The 21474-nt window shown below is 41.9% G+C and overlaps 1 protein-coding gene and 3 long non-coding RNA genes across 4 annotated transcripts; 3 read left to right on the forward strand and 1 right to left on the reverse strand.

Moving 5' to 3' along the window:
- Positions 1–1488: 1488 nt before the first annotated feature.
- On the reverse strand, positions 1489–20532 carry LOC111242831 (bcl-2-like protein 2). The gene is made up of 2 exons (XM_022787702.2): positions 18046–20532; positions 1489–2003 (listed from the first exon to the last, which is right to left on the reverse strand). The coding sequence occupies exons 1-2, from the start codon at positions 18505–18507 to the stop codon at positions 1851–1853; spliced, it is 615 nt and encodes a 204-aa protein (XP_022643437.1). The 5' UTR covers positions 18508–20532; the 3' UTR covers positions 1489–1850.
- Positions 1851–2672, forward strand: LOC147758316 (uncharacterized). Its single transcript, XR_015318895.1, has 2 exons — positions 1851–1990; positions 2384–2672. It is a non-coding gene; the product is annotated as an uncharacterized LOC147758316 (long non-coding RNA).
- LOC147758317 (uncharacterized) lies at positions 7743–9803 on the forward strand. The gene is made up of 2 exons (XR_015318900.1): positions 7743–7997; positions 8762–9803. It is a non-coding gene; the product is annotated as an uncharacterized LOC147758317 (long non-coding RNA).
- Positions 12756–16660, forward strand: LOC147758318 (uncharacterized). The gene is made up of 2 exons (XR_015318896.1): positions 12756–15403; positions 15909–16660. It is a non-coding gene; the product is annotated as an uncharacterized LOC147758318 (long non-coding RNA).
- Positions 20533–21474: the final 942 nt, after the last annotated feature.

Here is a 21474-nt window from a genome sequence, read left to right on the forward strand (position 1 = left end):
TATATATGTATATATAACACATACAATTTGTAATACGATTAGTTCATACAAAATTTATATGTTCGTTGCTGTTTTGTGTACTGCGTATGCAAGTGTTGTGATTGAAAAATGGCCACCTTCAGGGGACCATCTGAAATGATGTAATAATGATTAGCTTGTTCAACCCGTCTTATTTATGACATAAGATTCTGTAGTGGTGAAGCCCTGCATATGTAAATGCTACGCTGTCACCGCACCGAAGTTATCCAAGTATTCAAAGTCGCACTTGGCACATGGTAGTTTTTAGTCACTCTTTCGTAAAAAAAAAGCGGTATTTTCAAAATTTCTTCCGGCTAAAGAAACAAGCTTATTTCGTCCTTAAATTGAGCCCGAAATTATTTATTTCATCTATAAGATTTTTACTCGAGTTGAAACGACTCAGCTCTGGATTTTTGCTTCAATTAGTCAAATACTAACGGTAGGCTGATAAAAAAAAAAGGATATAAAATATTGCAGAAGTTAGCAATTAAAGAAAAGTATATGGAAATTTTGAAGGAATAATGGTGGTTTTTCGCTTTAAGATTGGCGGATGTTTTTCACCAGACTCACGGAATATCTTTTCCACCTTTCTAGCCATAGGAAACCGCTGTAGGAAGAGGGCATATTGTGACGTGTACAATGGACACGAAAAAAAATCAAAGAGTATAAATGCTCAGTACCTGCTGAAAAAAAAATAAGATGATTTTGGAACGTAGTTATTTGTCTCGTACGAAAATCATGTCATTATAGTAGACAAGAATGACAACAGCGAAGATAGATGTCCACACACTGGTACCACTTCACATTTTAGCGCCGTGCTGTCAACTGTAGACGATTATATTTTTGCTTTTTTTAGGCTCTACCCATCTGTCGTATTTGTGACCGACGTCCTTGTTGTTGTGCTTGCAGCAAATACACTGAGTCTTGTATGGCTCATGTTGTTACAAGTTAGTAATTACAAGTCATAAGTGGAAAGCTGTTGAATAACTTTCGTGATATCTGTTTTGTTGTCCACTGTGTTGTGGCTAGCAAGCGTTGCCTAGCGACAAACGTCAGTCTGAAAAAGCAATTGCGCTGACACTCTTGCGTTTTGCCCTTGGTGGACGCACATACACAATTTGCTTTAACTCGCATATAACTCCCGTACATCGTACGCACGTGCGACTAGTTCTGCTTATATTAATTATTACTCTGTGTCTGTGTTTATCTCTATCTATGTCCCTTATGCCTTGTTAGAAATCGTTTTATTTGTTTTTGTCTTTCGCCTATATTCGTTTCGCCATGTTCTCTTATTTTTCAGTCTTTTTTTTTGTTTCAACATGTTTTTTGTCTTTTCAAGTTTTGCCTTTTCGTGAATAGCTTCTCCAACTCATCCGCGTTACCATTCATACCTCACCGTATATTTTTTGTTTTTCATTTTTATCGATTCTACATTGACCTGAGTGTATTATCTAGATACGAATTACTGACCCTGACTTGAACGCATGATGTCCAAGGGATTGGTCGAACTGTTTGCTACTCTGCGACGAAAATGTGTAGCTGAATTCTTTCATCGTAAAGGATGGCGATAACTTTTGTAATCATCCTTAGGTAAGTCATTTGCTAGATTACTCGTTTATTGATGAGTCAGCCAACTGAGTGGAAGCTACATAGATGAAAAAAATCGTCCGCTCGATTCGATCAAGGCCGCATAGTTATCCGAATTACCATTTCAGCTTGCCAGTCCATTGCCAAATATAGAAGGGTTGGAGCCGAGCGACTCCCGCAAGACAAGCAACTCATGCTCTGGCAAAAGCATCTGGCAAAAAGAAGTTATTCACGAAGGTTGCCGTTTACGATCTCGACGTTAGAAAGGCGCCAAGAGCCAATGCACCGATCGCCACGCCCGCCACTCCACAAAACGCGTTCCGAAAAATAGGCCACACCGAAGCGTAATCATCGCTCCCGCTTCCTTCATGCTCCTCCTTGAACTGTATGAGTCCCGCCTGGAATAAAGAGAAAACAGCAAAAAATAGTATAGATCAGTGTTGATATAGGCGAAATGAAGGTTTGTCCGTTTGAGAGGCCGTATTTGTAGAATTTGCATGTGGCGAAGATTTCCAAGTGTAGAGACGTCTGACTTTATATCAAGCGGTTATAGTTCTAACATAGTGTTAATAAGCATGGAAAAATTCTATTATTGTATTATGGGATGACTGGAACATAATTAGCAAATTTCAGTTATATATATAACTATAATATATATACACAGGGTGTTTCAAACTTAAATAGTGATTAAATTAGACAGTTATTTTTTAAAGAACAGTGACTGGTGCCAACTATTTAGATTGAGTGCTAAAATCTGTTTTATTATCCATTTGCAAAGACTTCGGTGTAGATGGTGAATTTTGTCTTCTAAACAGATATGTTGGACGAAAATGTGCCGAAAAAATAGGTTATCCAGCCCCTTTTCGAGACCTGGCATCGATGGATTTTTTGTGCATCAGAAGACCTCAAAGCCACAATCGAGTTTGTGAACCAACAGCTCACCGTTATCGACAAGTATTGATTAGGACAGTAATAATTTTGAGTATCTGCAGTAAAAGGTAACGCTATATATTTCGTGTAATTTTTTTGTAATGTAAATATATAAATAAAAATTTATGTTGCAATCATTCGAATAGTATATCATTTTTTATATCATATATATACACACATAACTGTAATACACATACATTGCTGGGAAAAGTTACTTGATAATTACAGAATTTCAGACTCTTTCTATTACTTTCTACTCAATTTCACTCTGTTGCTACTTCAGCAAACGTAAAATGAAAATGCTCAAACTGTCAAGCATCTCTCTCAAACTGCCTAACCTTATATATATAGGCATATACCGACATTGTCAAATTGTCACTATGATGAGCATAGTACACCTAGTTACCATCTATAGGTAGCAACCTATCCTCGCATCTGGAAGGCATTTCCTGTCATGCCAACAAAGCAGTCGAAAAACGTCAAGGCCGACCGAACGTCCTAGCTCATCCGTACGGGTATGCCTGAAGTCAATGGGGTGGCCTAATTTTTGTAGCATTTTTAAGTGCCCTGCTATGGCAACCATAACTAACAAGCATGCTGCCATGCTGGTTCAAATCACAGAATCGGAAAAAATTATTATCATATGTAAATAATCAAGAGAATGAAAGATTAGGAAGGAAATATATTATTATTATAATATATAATATAGTAAGGTTGCCGTGCCGTTTCGTAGGTCTGTTACGAAATTCACGCAAAATCCACTTCGGTTAGACCACAATAAAGGCGAGTTTTTAATGTTATACCTAAAAATAGGTGATTCTGAAAATTTATTTACATAAAATCTTTAATACATTTGACCATTAAACAATACTTGATTAAGACAAATAAAATAAAATTTCTTATAATTTTCGCATAGCAATTTCCATCCAAATCGAATTTCAAGCTCATAGAAAAACTATATCCCGTCTTTGTTTAGGCCTTTACAAATATACGGCGTTTGTTCGCGTACCTTTAAGGGATTGTTATATTATGGGAGTAATGGGAGTTCCTACGGTAGCTCCAAATGATTGCCCTCCCTCTTCCTTGATTTACCTTCCTAGTCTACTCACTTTTCAAAGCGGTGATCATCAATACGCCCAAGAGCAACAACGTCATCAAGCAAAGACCACCATGAAGAGGACATCTCATGTCCGCTTTCGTGTTATTGCCAAGCGTTGTGGGAGCGTCGTGGTTCGGCCTGCCCCCAAGGGAAGCCGACATAAGGGCGTTTGCCGTGGTAGCGTTTGAGCTAGCAGTGTTGAGAGCGTCGACACCGTCGTAGCGATTCAGCAGTAGGTTCAAATAAGTTGGTATGGTATCAGGCGACATAAGCTGAACTATGGGGACAGCACATCGATTGTGTCTGTTCACAGTAAGCGCACTGTTCGCATCATGCACGAGATGATGAGCTTCTTTGGTCTCTTACAGTGACTGGTGAAACGATTGGTCAGCATTAGTTCATGCAAGTTATCATTGGTATCTTTCCTTTCGACTTTCCACTAATCGCCGTCGTACTCATCAGTACAATCACTATCGTTACGAACTTGCTTATTGATTCTCAATAGCAGTATTGAATAACATCTGGTTCGACGAGCTGGCTGGATAAAGGCCGAAGCCCCACGATATGGAAAGGCGTCGCAAAATCAAAACGGGATTGACATGTCGAAATACACGAGACAAACAGAGAAAAACCTTGGCCGTACCAATCTCAACGAACAAAGTCAAACTGCAGATATTACCTAGAGAAAACGCATTACATAAACTGTTACAGCAGTAAAAACTGGATCGTTCAACAGAAATATATCGTAGTTGTTTGATTTTGCTGTTATGATCGGATCCCATTAGCCTCACGCATCGTAGGTTTGCCGGTGTGTGTCGAATCTTGATGTACATCGCGCTTAGCGCGTCGTACAGCGCTCTAAAACGCGGAAGGAAAAAAATGAAAATGCCCCCACGACCTCGTGATCAAACCAGAATTTTTCTCAGGCCTCACTGCCGAGCGGTGTGCACCACACGATACAGTATCGTGGCTAAGTCTCGATCAATGTATTATGTGTCAGTACGACGCATCGATGGCTGATGCCCTCTTAGTTCAACAACAGGTGAGGTTCTTTCCACGGGAAAGGAATCAACGAGCAAAACTGCTCGAAGAGAAACAACGACGAGACATAACTACCTGTCCTAGAGGCGATAAATAGTACTTTGAAAAAAAATTACATGGATGAGGATATGTAATAAAGACAGGCAAATGGGTTGAAGAAATCGGCTACAACATCAAGATGTAGTTACATAAAATTGTGGTCACCTTTATTTTATTTCGGCATGTACTCCAAAAAATCAGGTTGGTGTAGGCGTGTCAGCATTACAGTTTTGTGTATCTAAGGATAATTTTTTTTACCTGTTAGATGATCAATGATAAATCAGAAGGGAGACATCATTTAAACTCGTTGTCCATTGGGGTTTAGTAAAATTGCTGCTGGTGCACGATCAAGGCCTATTAGAGCTTTATAGTGTCGTCACCCCTGGCTTTGTTTCCATTGGAAAGTTAATACAAAATTTAACAACGAACAACATGATAGGCACGTCCGTCTGCACTGCAATGAAAAGAAGAACTAATCACATCGCGCTGAAGTGATGCTTCGAATCTATAATCGGACTACACTTCGCGTGGCTTTTAATGCGTGTATATAATCGCGCGTCATTAAGTTAGCTTGGCAACAATTGAAAGGATATTAGACGGCAGTCTTAGTGTACTTAAGTGACCACAGAATCGTGTCTACCAAACCGACGCTTTCTTAGAAGGTAGCTCAAGACAGGCAGCACCTTTGTCGAATCCGTGAAAGTCCAAAATATTTTAAACATTGAGGTCCACTGGGTACCTAACGTTCTCAAACAACGTCAAACTATTGAAGTTGAAGAATAATCGAGAACACGTTACATGAGTCGGATGATTCAAAGCCGAACAAGCTCGATACCTTCATATCAGTCTCACCGGACCGCTATTCATACCAAAACAGTCGTGAACAGATTTCAGAGAAATGACCAGATCCGGGTGGAGTTAAGCACAACACTGCGCATCGCTTACGAACATCAATTTTACAACGACTGATCCGACTCGAAACAAATAAACGCGGTATTACAACAAATAAACGTTGCCATTTTCTTAACGTTGTTACCGCTCCTGCATGGCGGTCCGGCTGGGGTCTTTCCCAAATAACATCCTCAGTAGCATCTTACCACAAAGTTGTTCTTACTGATTCTGATGGTAACGATAGTCACGTTATGGGGTGTGAATGAGGATTAGTTTTTTAGCCTTTACCATCTCACCGAGATGAGAACTTCGCTAAATTTAACGATGGGTTCAATGGACAAAAACAAGCCTAAGAGCTCAACAACAGCTCGATTACGAGAATATCTATTGTAAGACAGATGCTCAGCTTGGCATACCACTACTTGAAATTTGTCGACCCAGTCGTTATCAAATCTTCAAATCTGCTAAAGTAAAATTCACAGAAGGCTTCACAGTGAAAAATCAGAGTTTTTAGAATTCCAAAAGTAAGCTCTGTTATGAATCCACAAATGTGCTATAAAGTGGATATGCGAATGGCTTATTTTATAGTAACCATAACTAATTAAAAAGTGGCCAGATATGCTTGTCGAGAAGACTGAGTTGTTTCCATCGATGCATACACGTATATTGCATAAATATAAATTCGATCAAAAAATCGTCAAGAGAACGAGGCAAATGATCTTTCGAATTTTTGCAGATCATGCACGTAGCAGTCGCTAGTTGAGACGTCCTGAGACCTCCCTACATCAACTTTTGTTATTTTAAAGAGATGACACACTAAATCCAATACAGATCTATTAAATGGCTACGCATTATCTCAAAGCTAGGAAAATAATTATCACATATTTGTATTGACTATAACCAGTCCATAATGATTTTATAATTAAGCCTTATTACGTGTTCCAAATGCGATCTAGCGGCATCCTCGTTGTTTATTTTCAAAATTAACTATTCGCTTATTCGCGAATGAGATTAGTATTACTCTCATCTAAAAGGACCAATAGTAAGTTATTAATCGATCTGATTTCGTCGATGCTCGCCCACCTCTATGTCATTGTTTAAATCTGATCCAAAGAGATCATCTTCGTTGACACTACATACACAAGTAACTTGTCTCAATGGTATCACGACTCTTATCATAACTCTTACTGAATGCACTAGTATGTATACATACACTATGGACCATAAGCAAAACTGTAGATATACTTTAAAATAAAACTTATATTTATGAACTATTTATACTATTAATAATATTCGAACGCAGAAGCGTTGATATTCTTATCTTTTATATCTTTCACACACATTTTATGTAACATATGTCAATAACAACATTATCGATGGTGTCGTTACCGACCAAGTAGCATCAACAAACATCAAAAACCTTGTCTACGGTCGCAACGCAAATAGACCGCTTAAAGGCCCGCAAGCCTCCACGTACCTGCTGTGAAAACTTTACTATTGACAAAGTTAATAGCAATAGTAGCAACAACAATGTTAATTGACGCCCTTTGCCTCGTGATTGGTAACAACAATCAAATCTAATAGGGAATAGTGTATGTCCAATCAGCCAAAGAGTGGTTCATTTTGTGAGCACTGAACTCGCAAATACAGCATATCTTGCTATTAACACCGGCTAACGATACTTATCATTAGTACAATTGCGACGACTTGAAATAAACAGCATTAATTGCAGTAATTGGCCATACAAAAGTTAATCGATTTGCAGAAAAATTAATTATTCTTGCGATCGAACCATGCTGACTTATGACAGTCTATTTACTTGCTAATCTCTTCAGCTTCTGCATCGACTCGATTCTTGATCGACTGACCTGGGGGTACAGATCCCCCACAGCAGCAGCGGTAGCAGCATAGGAACACTACATCCGAACACATAACCGTTCCGGCTAAGAAATAACGCAAAGACAACATCATTACTTTGTGTTTGTCGTTGTAGAACTTGTTTATTTACCTCGATTGCCTTCTGCTCGTCCTAAACAAGATCATCTTCATCACTATCATCATTTTCGTCATCCCAAAGGAATTTTGTGCTTTTCTCGGGTTCGCAATTGCATGCCGTCGCCTGTTACTGTGTCTGACGCGTACTGACATAAGCGATTTTTTGTGCTACTTATAATTTGTCATTTCTTTTTTTTGCTTCGCACCGCGTTTAGGCATTGAGGACGTAATGCAAGATGCGCTACAAAATGCAGACAGCAGACGGCCCGACACGATTTTACGCTGGTCAGAACTGTTCGCTACGTACGAGAGGGAATAGTGGTCGCAGTTTATGCTTCACATTCGATAGTGTTGGACTCATGGATGGCCACATAACCAAAAAGTCAGCCAGAAATCGGTACGATAGATTAGCAGATTCTTCATCATCAGCAACCGCTAAAAAACGAAGTGGGGCCCGACAACTACAACGCTGCTGCTGCGCCGTTGTTGTCACCAGGCCTCATTATTAAACGATGCTACAGAACCCTACCAGCTAGATTAATCCAATCACAACATTAATAATAACATCCAATCATAATAGTAATAACATCTATAGTTTGTAAACGGTCACAAACACATTCTTAGACTTTTAACTAGAACGGAGTAAGGGAAATTAAATGCAATATTTGCTTTTTTTCGGTTGCCATTTAAATACAAGGTACGTCGTTGCTGTTATTACATTGATCTAGATGCTAAAATATTAGCTGTTGCTTAGGCTACCCAAACAAGAGAATCGATTTTTTTTGCTCAGTTATTTGATCCGATTAATAATTGATAACGATATTCACTTTAAAAAAAATTGCTAATTCTAATTGCGTAAAGAATTAGCTTGACATTTGTTTTCACACTCAGGTGACCCAATTAATTTGAATTATCAAGAATCGGCGATGCATTTAAACATCGAGATACTGTTATAAAGACAATTCTGTTGGAGGTATAAATTGTTCGGGATCGGACAGACAATAGTAATAATTAGATACGAAAATTTTTAACAAAGGAGAACTGATTTTAGTAACGATGCCTAGGCCTCCGACCAACAGCAATTCAATACATAATAATGAGTTTTAAAGCCGTATAAACCGCTAATTTACCTAAAAAGTCAGTCTTTGTCTTTCCTTCAAGTGAACGTGACGCCCTTCAGCATAGGACCAGTTTGGACCCGATCGGACCAATGGACACTTGAATGGATCTAAAGGTTGGTTTGGATATGGACAACGTTGGTCGACCACTCGAAGTTCATCTAAAAGCTCGTCCGTCTCTGCTATATAAATGAATACGGCACGAGTGCAGCAACGGACGAGAATAGCGGAGGCAGCACGCCTAAATTTCCTTTTGCCCCGAACTCAACCAGCCAACCTCAACCGCAAATGGGTGAAAAATGGGTCGATGTGTCGCCTCTGTTAAGAGGCGGTTCCCCGGCCGCGTTCCGAGCAGTGCCTCAACGCACTTTTATTCGGGGATGAAACTGTTGCCGACAACAGCCGATAAACGCTCATTTCACGAGCACGAAGACGTATGCTTCGTAAACGCGTGCTAATGTACAGGCGGTAAGCGACTAAGTGAGCCCACAGCGAGAGCGCCACATTAAATCTACCGGATGCGCTTAAGACAGCCTCTGATCACGTCCGATAGGATTGGGAAAAACCGTTGCGTGAAAGGATTTGTTTGCCTGGCAGGCACCAGAGGTTCGACAGTGGTTAGCCAGCAGATCGCATTATAAGAGAATAGCACCAGCCAGAGTTTGCCATATGATGCGTTTCTCTTCTCTGTATACTCAATGTATGTGTAAGAAATATAATGCAACACCTTTCAATCCTGCTGCGCTACCAATGCAGTTTTTAACTGTCACCCGTCGGTGAAAAATTGAAAGGTAAAAGGTCCACTTTAGACTACCCAAAATAATGCTAAGTAGGCTCCGCTATTAGTTAAGGAAGTGTACGATTTTTCGACAGAAGAATTTTTATATCATTCGTATGGTAAACTTTCAAAACAGTAAATCGAAACATGGCCACCCAGGCTTAACGTTACTAGACAACTTAACGGGCCTAAAATCTAGCGGATTTACACAATTTGAATGAGGCAATTTATGGAAAGGCGTTACATGTGCATCACACGGTAAGTTGGCACAGGCCAAGTTAAGCAAGTAACCATGGGCATACCTAAATACCCTTTGTCTTCTTTTTAGGTAATGCAACATCAAAGCCAGGTTTATGACACACAAATTTATCCCGATGTAACAGAGCTTTCAAAAGAAGTTTAGCGAAGTCCTGCCTGTGTTACTTTGTTAATTGCCAATCATGGTCGCGAGTCGTTCGGCTTTTTGAAACTAACTAAAGATCATGAATTCACCTTGTTTACACCAACAAAAGTAGGAACCCGTAGACAGTAGGCGAGAGGTAGTCGCGTAGTCATATGAGACAATAAAAAATTAATATAGTTCTATACAGGACATTTGAATTTCCTCGATCAAATTTTCGCGATTCGTAGAGGGCAAGGATATAACACTATTTCGACACCAGAAGATGTCACAACTAGAGATATACTTATTTACTGCCAACATCGTAGCTATATTATTGAGCACTTATCTATAGTAAGCCATGACGCCCTGTGTGCCCCAGTTAACTTGCATAAGCATAAGAGAGACGCTGTTAATAAATCACATATAATAGCATTGCAGATGCTCCTCGTACTATAAATGGGGAAAATCGCTTCATTCAGTACAGGTCAAAGACAAACTGGCAAGATTGTCGCCCACGACACATTGTCGAGCATAACGTTATCGTAATTACTGTCATTTTGGCTGCAGTCAAGCGTAAAATCATATCTGCAAATGCTCATTTCTCCGGTATGGGCATTTGCGGGCTTTTCGTTAATCGGGATCCCGATTTAGTTATTTTTTTTTACGACCAAACAATGCCAAATTTAGTCTTTCTCTCCATTCTATTGTTTTCATAGATATTCCGTTTCTTCTACCAGGAACCGACTCACTTCGTAATTGTTTGGTGACAGTTATCAAAAAAATAGGTCAGTAAATGGTTATATTAAGCAGAGTAGCCAAATGCATTTAGTAGATTCAGAAATGTCTAAGTCATACGCGGTACAGGTTTGCTTTGTAATGGGTCGTCTGCAGCTATATCATTTCCAAGTCTTTACTAGCTAATTGAAATAAAACTATCGTAACGTACAGGGGTGTAAAGATGACATTCTCTGATGCGGTCGTAACTTCAACTTACTTATCTATGGGTTGGCTACGGGTCTACTCCTAGTAAATTTCATCCCAAAAAAGGTCCTCGAAACGATACCAGTCCTACTGTTAATGATACAATGGTAAATACAACCAAACCATTAGCCACATTGGATACAACAACCATAGTAAATCATCATCGTCGCCAGGTTCATTTTGTTGCGGTGTCAACTTGATTGACGCTAGCAAGCTATAGGGATCAAAAGTCTCTGTATGCGAATGATTATGCAGGCCATTTTGAAGCAAGTAATCTAAGCGATACATTTTGACAATAATGACCCACTTTCGCATCGCGACAAATCTCAATCCCCCTCCTTCTCTCTCTCTAGGTTTATTGCTTCGCACGATGTCCAGCTGAATCTCAACCTTAACGGTTCAAACGGAAGACGCAGACGACACGAAACTTAGAATATAAGTCACAGACTACTGTGTACTACGCTGCCTAAGTGGATTAGGGTTTCACGGTGGAATTGGTTCGGGCGATGCCACCCTGTCAGCTGAAACTTAGTACTGCATCATTATATATATATATATATATATATATATATAGATAGATAGATATATATTGATCTGTGGGGTGTACAATGAAATTAGCACGCTAAATACAATCCACAACGATCGTGACCTACGACCATCGGTTCTTTAGACACTTCTAGATTGAGAGCTATTGCAAATTAACAATTTGCATATATAATAATGTTAATAAGTTTTCATTAACATTATTATATACGCACAATGATAGATCTTATTAAATGCTTAAATTTGAAATATTTTAATTAGTTTCTCTATGTCCTATTGTTTTCCTTACATTGCACGCGTCTGCCGAATAACAGTCACCGCAAAAATCTCCACTTTGTCGGAAGTCGCGCGACGCCTGCCAATTAACAGTTCCCTCACTAAATGTTCGGTTGAACGAATATTACTAGTGACGAGCCCCAAGTTGCCATTATTGGCGTGCCCTCGTTACTGCTAAGTTTTCGACTTCAAGACCACCTCCCCTGGTTTTTGCGGCTTGCAGTTGTTTGCGACCCTATTCCGGCGATATTCTTCAGCAGCCGCTAGCGGTAGTCACACAAGGATAACCGCCGCAGCGACCACGGAGAGGACGACGACAGCGACAGCTTCAGACTAAAAATTCCTCGACTCCTCAGGTTTTCTCGCGACCAAAAACGCACACATGGCTTCGACAGCCGCGGCGTGTCGTCAAGCCGAGAAGAAGCTAAAAATAGCTAAAGAACGCCAAACTTTTCCTTCACATAAAAGAATGACAGTAAGATGACGGCTGGACCGAGTGAGGGAGACTGGCTAGGGAATTTTCAACCAAAAAAAAATTTGCAGAAGGTCTCATCTTCGAATGGTTGGCTGGTAAACCGGCGCCGATTCCTGTTTACCGTTGTCCGTTTCTTTTCACCATTGGCCCTCAAAGCCTACTATTGTGAGCTCCGATTTGTGAGTCTGGCTCTATTACTGAATACCTGCATGGTTCGGCTGTTCGGCTCTAGCAAATGACTGGCCCTATCAATGTGAGGGTCGTAGGGGAGCATGTATCTACGACGGGCCCTCGCGTTTTCTCCGGCTTTTCTTTTTTCTTTCCGTTCCTCTTCAGCCGGTTAGCTTGTAGCTGTTTTCAGCTTTTCTTTGCGCCGGACGACTCTTGTCCGTGAACGGCATTTAGTTCTGCTGCTGCCACCGTCGCTGCTATGGTGACCGGCGTGGAATGTGGCCTGACAAGTCACCCTCTAACTCCCCGTAGCCAGTGACGTCGCCGACAATCCAATGATTTCGATGTGTAATTGTTACACACACCTACGGCAAAAACATAGCGCATCCGCGGCTATCGATGGCTGGCTTACCGCAGGAAGGAAAGTCGATGATGCTGGCGCGGTCGGCCGAAAGCAGAAGAGAAGACCCTTCTGACTGGATTTTTCTGCTCTTGCCACGGCGTTGTGTTTGGTCGTAGAAGAGGCAGCGGAGGCAACAGCAGGAGAGAGTATAGACGCAAGCTTCTTCTACCAACGATGGCTTAGAGAATCGGATACCACTAGTTCGAGGAAACAATTCGGGACAAAAAGCTGAAGTAACAGCAGCGGAAGGCACTGTGCCAGCAGCTCTGGCAGAAGCCGCTGAAGAGCATTCTAAAAACCAAAGAAAGCCGGAACCAAGAAGGAAGTTTGGTGGAGTAGGCTCTTCGCGCACAAAAGCTCGCGCACACACGGATCTAAACAGACACTAAATAGGCAACGATGTGGGATTCCGTTTGAATCGTCATCCTGGCTTTCAATACGCGCTCAAGATGCGTCGAAGCCGTTGGTAGTATGAGTGGTAAGATTATCGCCGGATGCTTTCACGACCCTGGGGAAATGCATGACAGGTAGAGTCCTTTCAAAGACAATCCCTCTGTCTTAGCTTAAGATTCCTTTTAATATTGGTTCCTTTTTGCATGAGAAGACAATAGAATAAAGATCAAGTTGGATTAGACGGCTGAATTAGGAAATAGAGTCGTGAACCAGTAGAATGGCAGGTCAATGGTGAAAATTGATTCTTCTAGTCATACGCTAAATCCAAGCATTTAGTGATTACTAGAAATAAGAACGGCCATATTTTAATAACAGTTGCGGCTTTTTCTAGAATGTAGCGCTTATAGCACTGTAGAATGAAGACTTCAGTAAAGCAATATACAACAGTGCATTTGAGTCCTATGATATTTTATTGCGGCGTATCTTTCTTGGAGCTGTCCTGAATACCGTAGGGTAACTTCCCTCAATTATCTTCTCTTGGGAGACCTAAAGAAAATGTAGCTCCATTTTTATGGACTAGACGCTTACTCTGTAGGTATAAAGAGACTCCGATCCTACGTTTATAGGGTGGGAACGAAAAGTGGAAAAGCACTTGGCCGGGCAAACCATAGTGAGACCTCAATTCTCGAACTTTCTAAGAGAGGTTAACAGAATATAACAACACATGCCGACAACAACAGCTAACGAATAATACCAATTCATATAGGCATTCTGCCCTTTGCAACTAAAACGATAGTTATTGATATCGATACAAAAATGGAGGGACACAGTCTAAACTTAAGGCCGGCCTTTAAACTGATACCTTTGTATAATGTTAGTCCGTTACCATACTGTGCAGCCCGTATTGTAAGAGTTTAACCAGAAAGCAGGCTTCGTTCAGTTATTATTAGAGTATACGATAGGGATCTTTTCGATGACAATCTTTTTTGTGGCCAAGCATTTCTCTTAAAGGAATATCTTCATAAGAAAGGGGCTGAAAAACATAATGGCGAAGCCTAAGAAATACACTGAGTGGAAACAAAATTATTTCTGTGATACTATAGTGTCATAGGCCATCGTGGAATATTAAAAAAGAGCCTCCTCACTAACGCGTTGTTAGGCCCGTTTCCTCCTTCTATAGCTAAAGAGTTGACTGGGAGTAGAACTATAACGCTCAGAATACGCCTAGCCTTAGTCGCTCACCATTCGGATTGAGCGCGATGAAACCGTTGGTTTTAATGAGAAAAACCAAACTAGTATGCGAGCTTAGAATGAGACATAACTAATGTTTCGCTGTCTACACGTAATAGTATTGTGATATGGATATGTTTCCCGGAAGCTTACTGGTAATTCCGTATCAAACAATATGCATACTCAACCGCTACTACGTGACCCAAACTGGCTCAAGACTTTATCGTTGAGAGACGACCTATGCATTAACGACCATCTAAAATGGTGAAGCCGTCATTTCTGCAAGGATTAACGCAATAAAATTTGGACTTGGCTTAAGCTAACTAAACGCAATCGGTGTAAATTCCGTCAATTAGTTTACTCATTGCATCATATAGGCCTTAAAATAGGTTGATACTCTATCTACGTGTTTTCCAAGCGGCAAAAAAGTTTATCGATCCTCAAATACTGCGCTCAACCAATGTATCAATTCTATGCTCATTCCACCCATCGTACGAAATACGAGTTTAATATTCCGATAGGCGAACGCAACCGTCGTCAATTCTCACACGCAATGTGCTCGCCTTAAGTGTCGAAGTGCATTTGCAATGTTGAAAACGCTCTAAACCCAGATGAACTGCTTTGCTCCACTGCGAATTTGCCGCTGAATCATTTTTTGGCAAACTGTCATCACATACGCACTCAAACACTACGAAAAAAATCGGAATGTGCTAGCTTAGTAGTCCTAATAACAATAATACACATAATAGTAGTGCAAGCAACACAAAAATATCATTGTTATCGGTACGTCTCAACTATCCGACAGGTCGCTAGCATCTAACTAGAACTAAGCTTTGTTCGAGCGACTTCCCGCATAATACCATGATTCACGGTGCACAGCAGGTCGGCGTTGTAAACAATTTCGACGTTGAGAGATGAGCTCGACGACGACGACGTGCCTGTGTGTTTGTTGCTTGGTAATAATGTGTACTCGTGCGCTACCTGTGACGTCAACACACCATTTACAACTGACGACAGCCGCATGCGTAAGCGTGCGCCAAACTGATTCAGCCTGTGAGTCCGTTCTATTCAACTGATATAGTTGTTTTGCGCGACAAGACTATTGCTCGCGGCTGATACAGGGAAGGAGATATAACGATTAGTTTACTTTCCTTTTTCCTTGTAGTTTTGAAGATGGTTTGGATATACAAGGTTTTTTTTCATATAATAGCTTTGCTCGGGAGATAAGTTGCGTTTGTTATCTAGGTACTTTTGGGTGGTTTGTTTGAACATGTTTGTGTTACGCAATGCCGATCGTCAGTAGCAAAGGGGGCGGGTGAGTCGTTTACAGGATTCACCTGCAATCGTTCGAACTATTTATTCCTCGATGAAAAATCCGGCCCTAATACATTCGTAACCCGTACAAATACGATGCAATCTTTGTTACCGATCATATCGCTTATAGTTTCAAACAGCGGTGCCGCAGTGGGTTTGTTGGATTTGTTCTTATTAGTAAATTAAGTCTTATTTCTTTGGTTATTCATTGACGCCGAATTGGTCTTCGCTTTGGTACCAGCAGTAGCCTCTGGCAGCCCATATCGTAACAGAGACAAAAGCTCCAGAAACAGCAAGCGAAGTCGTCTTAACAGAAAAGCCAGTTTCGCCTTCGACATGTCAACAATTCAGCCAGTAGAAGACCAAGCCACACGTGTCTTAAATAAATAGGAGCTGACGTACGCTGACAAGACGTCACTGCTCTCAAACCGATAGCTCCACCAGCAACGGTTAGAAGCAGCGAAACTGTGGGGCGTGGGAACGGAATCGAATGGAATGTGCTCGCTCGTCGTTCACTACTAGCTCCTCGCTGCTTCGGAGCGATCCCATTTGGATTTTCTGCCCCGGTCGACCGTCATTCTCCATTCTCCTGGCCTCTTATCTTCCCAGCTCGAGCTGCGCCTTTCTTTCGGATAGTACGAGACAAACGCAACGACATTTTGTTGGAAGACGACAAGAAACATTTGCGACTGTGATGCCGGCAGCGGCGGAGGCCCTGACCGTAGCGTCAGGTCCGTAGCCAGCTCGGATTCGGCTATGTAACTCGTCCAGAAATCGGTGTAGTTTGCAAAGCCTTCTCAGAACTAAGGGGACTGATAAGTGAAATGTGCGTCACTTAGCACATGGGGAAGTTATTGCGGCAAACAATCAAGCTGGAGAGTAAAGATACTTGTAGAAGTTAGTGTTAAGCTTGAATAAAACTCCGTGGAACGTATTTAATTCATGGTTGTAGACATCTATTCTATGTGAATATATGATTCGGAAGTTTTGTGCAAAGTCTGTTTTTTTTTCGTTGCTGATTATAAACAAACTCTATGGTAAAAATCTAGGAAAACTCTCGCTAGATTCGCTTCGCAGTATTGATTGTATACACAGTAATTGGAGACGATTTTGGTTTATTTTACAAATTAATTTTTAGTACATGGTCAGAGTTGAATTCAAATGTTTTACATTTCAGAAACAGATGGCTGGTTCTCAACACTAAACGAGGTGTAACTACTTAGGTCGAACGTAGACCACCACGTGTTCATGAGACTAGTATGCCAACACGTTAAAGCTACATTATCATCACGGAGACAAAGTCGGAATTTGAAGGAGATTGGCGTGTGTAAACTTTTCTAGCATAGCACTTATTTAAATAATGGCACACATACGAAGAAGGAAAGCACAGATATTGTTCCATTTTTGGAAATTACTAGGTTCATAGTTTCAGTGGGCTTAAATGTGTATGGACCATTGTAGATTAAATTTGTATCCGGCCACAATGACAGATTCTATACATGTGAAGCCAACACACTAATATGAAATCTTGTCACTTCAAATGATGTGTCATGCAGCAGAGCTTGGAGCAGAACTTCAGTTGGTTCTCGATAGAAGAAACGAAACGTTCGAGTTTAGGCAGTCTAGCTTTATGCTTTGAATTACTTTTGCAATTGAATAGTCACCTAAATCATTGAGAATTCCATAGGATTAATGAGATTGCAGCACTTCTACTAGAATAAACCGATGTCTAACTATAAGTGACTTTTGTTCATTTGAACAATAAGCCATTGTATACGCTTTACATATAACCCCTGATCGTCCAGCTGAGCCAACACTATTTCTGCGGTTATTTTAGTTAATGTGAATATTTATCACCAGTGATGATTGTGATGATGACGTCTTTTGTTGTGTATAACTGCCAATCTCTTACGACCCATGCTGTCGTCTGAGGAAGCGCTTTTATTGCTTTCCAAAAGGGTCAGCTTACACATGCGTCTACGTCCTGAAAACGTTGTACTGGCATCTTGAAAATACATATGTCCTATAGATACAAAACGGTAGCCATCTCATTAGCCTAGTAGATAGGCCACGTGATTATGCGTGTCTACACAGTCAATTTAAATATTGCATTTTGCGCTGACATGTCTTCAAACACTTGTCGTCTGTTATTCTTATCACATAGATATGAAACAAAGAGAAGTTCAGTTATATCTATACGATTTTAGAGTATAGCATTCGAAAGTATTTGGGATTTGGGCTTTGGAAAATGCTCCGACGAAACATGAAACGACATGATTGATTAGATCGTATTCAGGATTGTATGTTCAATTAAATTTGTAAAACATTACCAGTGAGCTAACTTCCATTTTCAGCATTTAATGTGCTTCAGCCTCACTTACCCATCCCGTATGCGTTCGCACCCAGGGTACAACTCGCAAAGCGGTGTAGTTCATAAGCCACTGAGAAGTCTGTTCGATGCATTGCTCGCCTGCCAGCTGCTTCTCTATAAGATGATAGGCAAATTCGACGGAAAAAACGAACGAAACGACAACTCGCGACCATGAAATGCCCTCGGCGAACATTTCATCCAGAACCGAAGCGTACGCCGGTTCCACATAGCCATTGGGCAGGTCAAACCGTTCCACCATCTGTACGACATTTTCCCGATATTTCGCTAGAAACTCGTCACCGAGTCCACGAAGAGCCATACAGATGTCTGGAGGATCAGCCGTAGTCGCTCCTACGCCTGGGGGATTCCACCGGACGCCCCGTTTGTGTAGTTGATACCGAAAGAAGTCCTGCACAAGCTCAACGACCTGGCGCTGTTCCTCTGTCGTAAGGGTATCCATAGCAGGAGCCATTGGTCACCGACTCAAACACCAATTACACACTAAACAGATAAGGATACTAATACACGTCGCACACAACAGCGCGTTGAGGCCCGAGACTCGCGCAAAACCTTCGTTCCCGATATGGACACTGGGCAGTGCGCCAACGCTTTATCGCTACCGAACAACACGTCGACGATCAATTATTCCGTTCCACGTTAACGCCGTCAACGGCCTTACCGTGATTCGTGGCGTTGACGGTTTGCGGCGTGGGGAAGTGATGATTGCCGCAATGCAATTCACGACACGCAGTGCTGTCAACAAGCTTCTTGAGCGAGTCTCCCAGCTGTGATGCTTGGAGACGTCGGTTTCTAGTATTTCATTGATCTTCGAATCATCTGACTACGATGACTTTGGAGCTGACTTGCAGATGATTGCTGGCACGTCCTTCTTTAGCCATTCGGTGGACTGTTCCTGTTGTTGCTGACACCACTGATTTTGTTGTACCAAAGAACAAACCAGCATTTCCTCAACTAGCTAAGCGATATACTGTAGCATCAACCTATCCGGGTTACAGATTCTACTGGAAGCAGCACTACCACAATCTGGCGGCGGCGGTAATGGCCTTCCTAATACCACAAGTATCCGGAAACCGGCAACTACTCCATAGATATGATATGGTATCATTAACAAACGTCCGTAACTGCACCTCAGCGTCTGTACTTGCGTAGGTCACTGCGTCACTAGAATTTTTTTTCAATTCGATGATGACACCAACAAGCTCCGTACACTGTTGATAAACAAACGGCCGCGCTACATCCGGCAGCAGCTGTTAGCAGCTGTGGCTTTTGCGTATGGCGCTCGATTGTACGTTGATCTGACACAATTTTATTACGAGTCAGCTTGGCAAGTAAACATGCCCTTTGAGCTGGCTGCTCAAACAAGGTTCAGCTATAATGTCAAGTGAGATTACAAGCGCAAATCTGGCAATCGACACATTAGCTTAACGGTGTGACTTTTAGCGTTAATATTTATTACTATTTTTCTGTTTTTTTTCAGAGTGCTTGTGGTCAGTTGTTCAGTTACAACGGATTTTGCTGTTCCACTGACGATACTGGCTTACTGTTGTATACCTCTTTCCTGAGTCGCACGCAGATCGTTGCTGCTGTAAGACCGTCCCCGCGTTTTAATATAGGAGCCAGCTGCAGAAACACTCATAGCAGCTAAACGGAACATGCACTATCTCGCTGCCTAGTCGCAAGTCAACGCCACTGTTCGACGACAATCAACAAACGATCACGAGAACAGACTGCGGTGTCGTAGGCTGAACACTTCGCAGCAGTGTTGTTTATTCTTCGATATTTAGCACGTTCGCACCCACTCGTCCGCTTGTTCCACCGGAGAATTCGACGACACAGACACCAACGCCACTAGAATTCGCGTTTGTTATCCTTAATATTGTCTCGGCCCTGAGTCTGTGGCCTTTTCTGCGTTCGCCGTTGCCGTCCCGCCGTCCTATCCCTACCCGTATTCGTCTTCTCAATCAACCCGGACGGTACTGGTGATGTGGTTGTGCACGATTCAGCCAGTAGCCAAACGACAACCAACGAGAAGCAGCGGCAGCAGCGGCGGCAGGACCAACAGTAGCAGACGACAAACGACAATGAGCTGAGGGGCTCTGTTCGCCGTGGTCGTCTCTGCACAACAGCGAGAGCTGCCGAGTCTGGGCGCTGCTCGCTGTCTCTTGGAGCTGGCCGCTGCGACGACCGGGGAGCTGGCTAGCTAGCGAGCGAACTGTCGCTGGCTAAAGTTTAGCCGAATGTCTGTCTATCTATCGGACTGCCTGCCTCGCTGCCAGACTGACTGTTATAAGCAGTGATTTTTACTATCTACCGCTGAAAGGGGAACATGAGGTAAAACAGAGTGGATGGAGCGCTGTTGCCTTTGCTGCTCCATACGCGAGTTCCGAAGGTACTCGTGTTCCGTTTCGATGGGACGGCTACCGCTGAAATGCCAGTAGGTGCCGATGGAACCAAAAAGCAAACCCACGGTGGCGCAGAACCCATGGTCAGATGAATCGAGCTGCAGTTCATCGAGTTAAAAAAAAATTCACAGCAATACAGTTAATTTAAAAGTAATGATAAGTTTGTCAGTTCTACAAGCTTTTTCTTCGGTTGTCTTTGCGTGGTTTTTCTTTGCTATTTTGCCACCGAAGATTATAGATGGTCGAGTAACATTAGAGGGAAAATTATAAGGAGACATAAACAAAACGGCATGAGCGACGAAGTAGGCAGGCATCGCCTACGCCTGGGCGAAAACCAGGCCCACGTGAGAGCAGAAGTAATTTTCTAGAGTTTTAGATTTACCTTTTTCGGAATTTTTTTTGTAATGGTCAGAAAGACGTCCTTCAGTTGCCATCTTGTTGGAACGGAATGCATGTTAACCATTCTTAACAGCGGCCCGGGCTTAACAAGCAGAGCAAGCAAAAGCAAAATAGACTATTATCTTTTGTTTGCTATTCTCTCCTTTTGCTGACGATTCAGCAAGAATTTTCCGTATTGAAATTGACATTTATTACGCATTGTTCGATAAAGTTTGATTCGGTCACTACTGTTGTTGGCCAGTGGCGACCTGCTGATGCCTGTGGGCCGTCCGTCGGCCTAACTTGGCTGGGCATGGATTGTACAGGGAGCCTCTTCTTCTTAGATATACCGAAAATAAAAGCAAAGCCACAAAGTGCGAGATGTTGAAGATTGCATCTGATCGACACGATCTGCTCGTGATCAGCCGCTTCTGTCCCACGGAAAAGCGGTGCATATTGTGGGCCGCTGTGCAATTCAAACGAAGCGCGCGAATTCTGGGCCGTAGTGTCGGCGCTTTACCTGCGCTGTAAGTGTGATGCACAAATTTGTGACCAATTTACTTAAGCGATTGTACAACGAAGGGGGTAACTAAAAGCGGAAAGTCGACCGACCGATGGTTACCGTCGAGAATAAAATG

The sequence above is a fragment of the Varroa destructor genome, unplaced genomic scaffold, assembly GCF_002443255.2.
Source record: "Varroa destructor unplaced genomic scaffold, Vdes_3.0 BEIS01000001.1, whole genome shotgun sequence".
In the NCBI taxonomy this organism is placed as follows: domain Eukaryota; kingdom Metazoa; phylum Arthropoda; class Arachnida; order Mesostigmata; family Varroidae; genus Varroa; species Varroa destructor.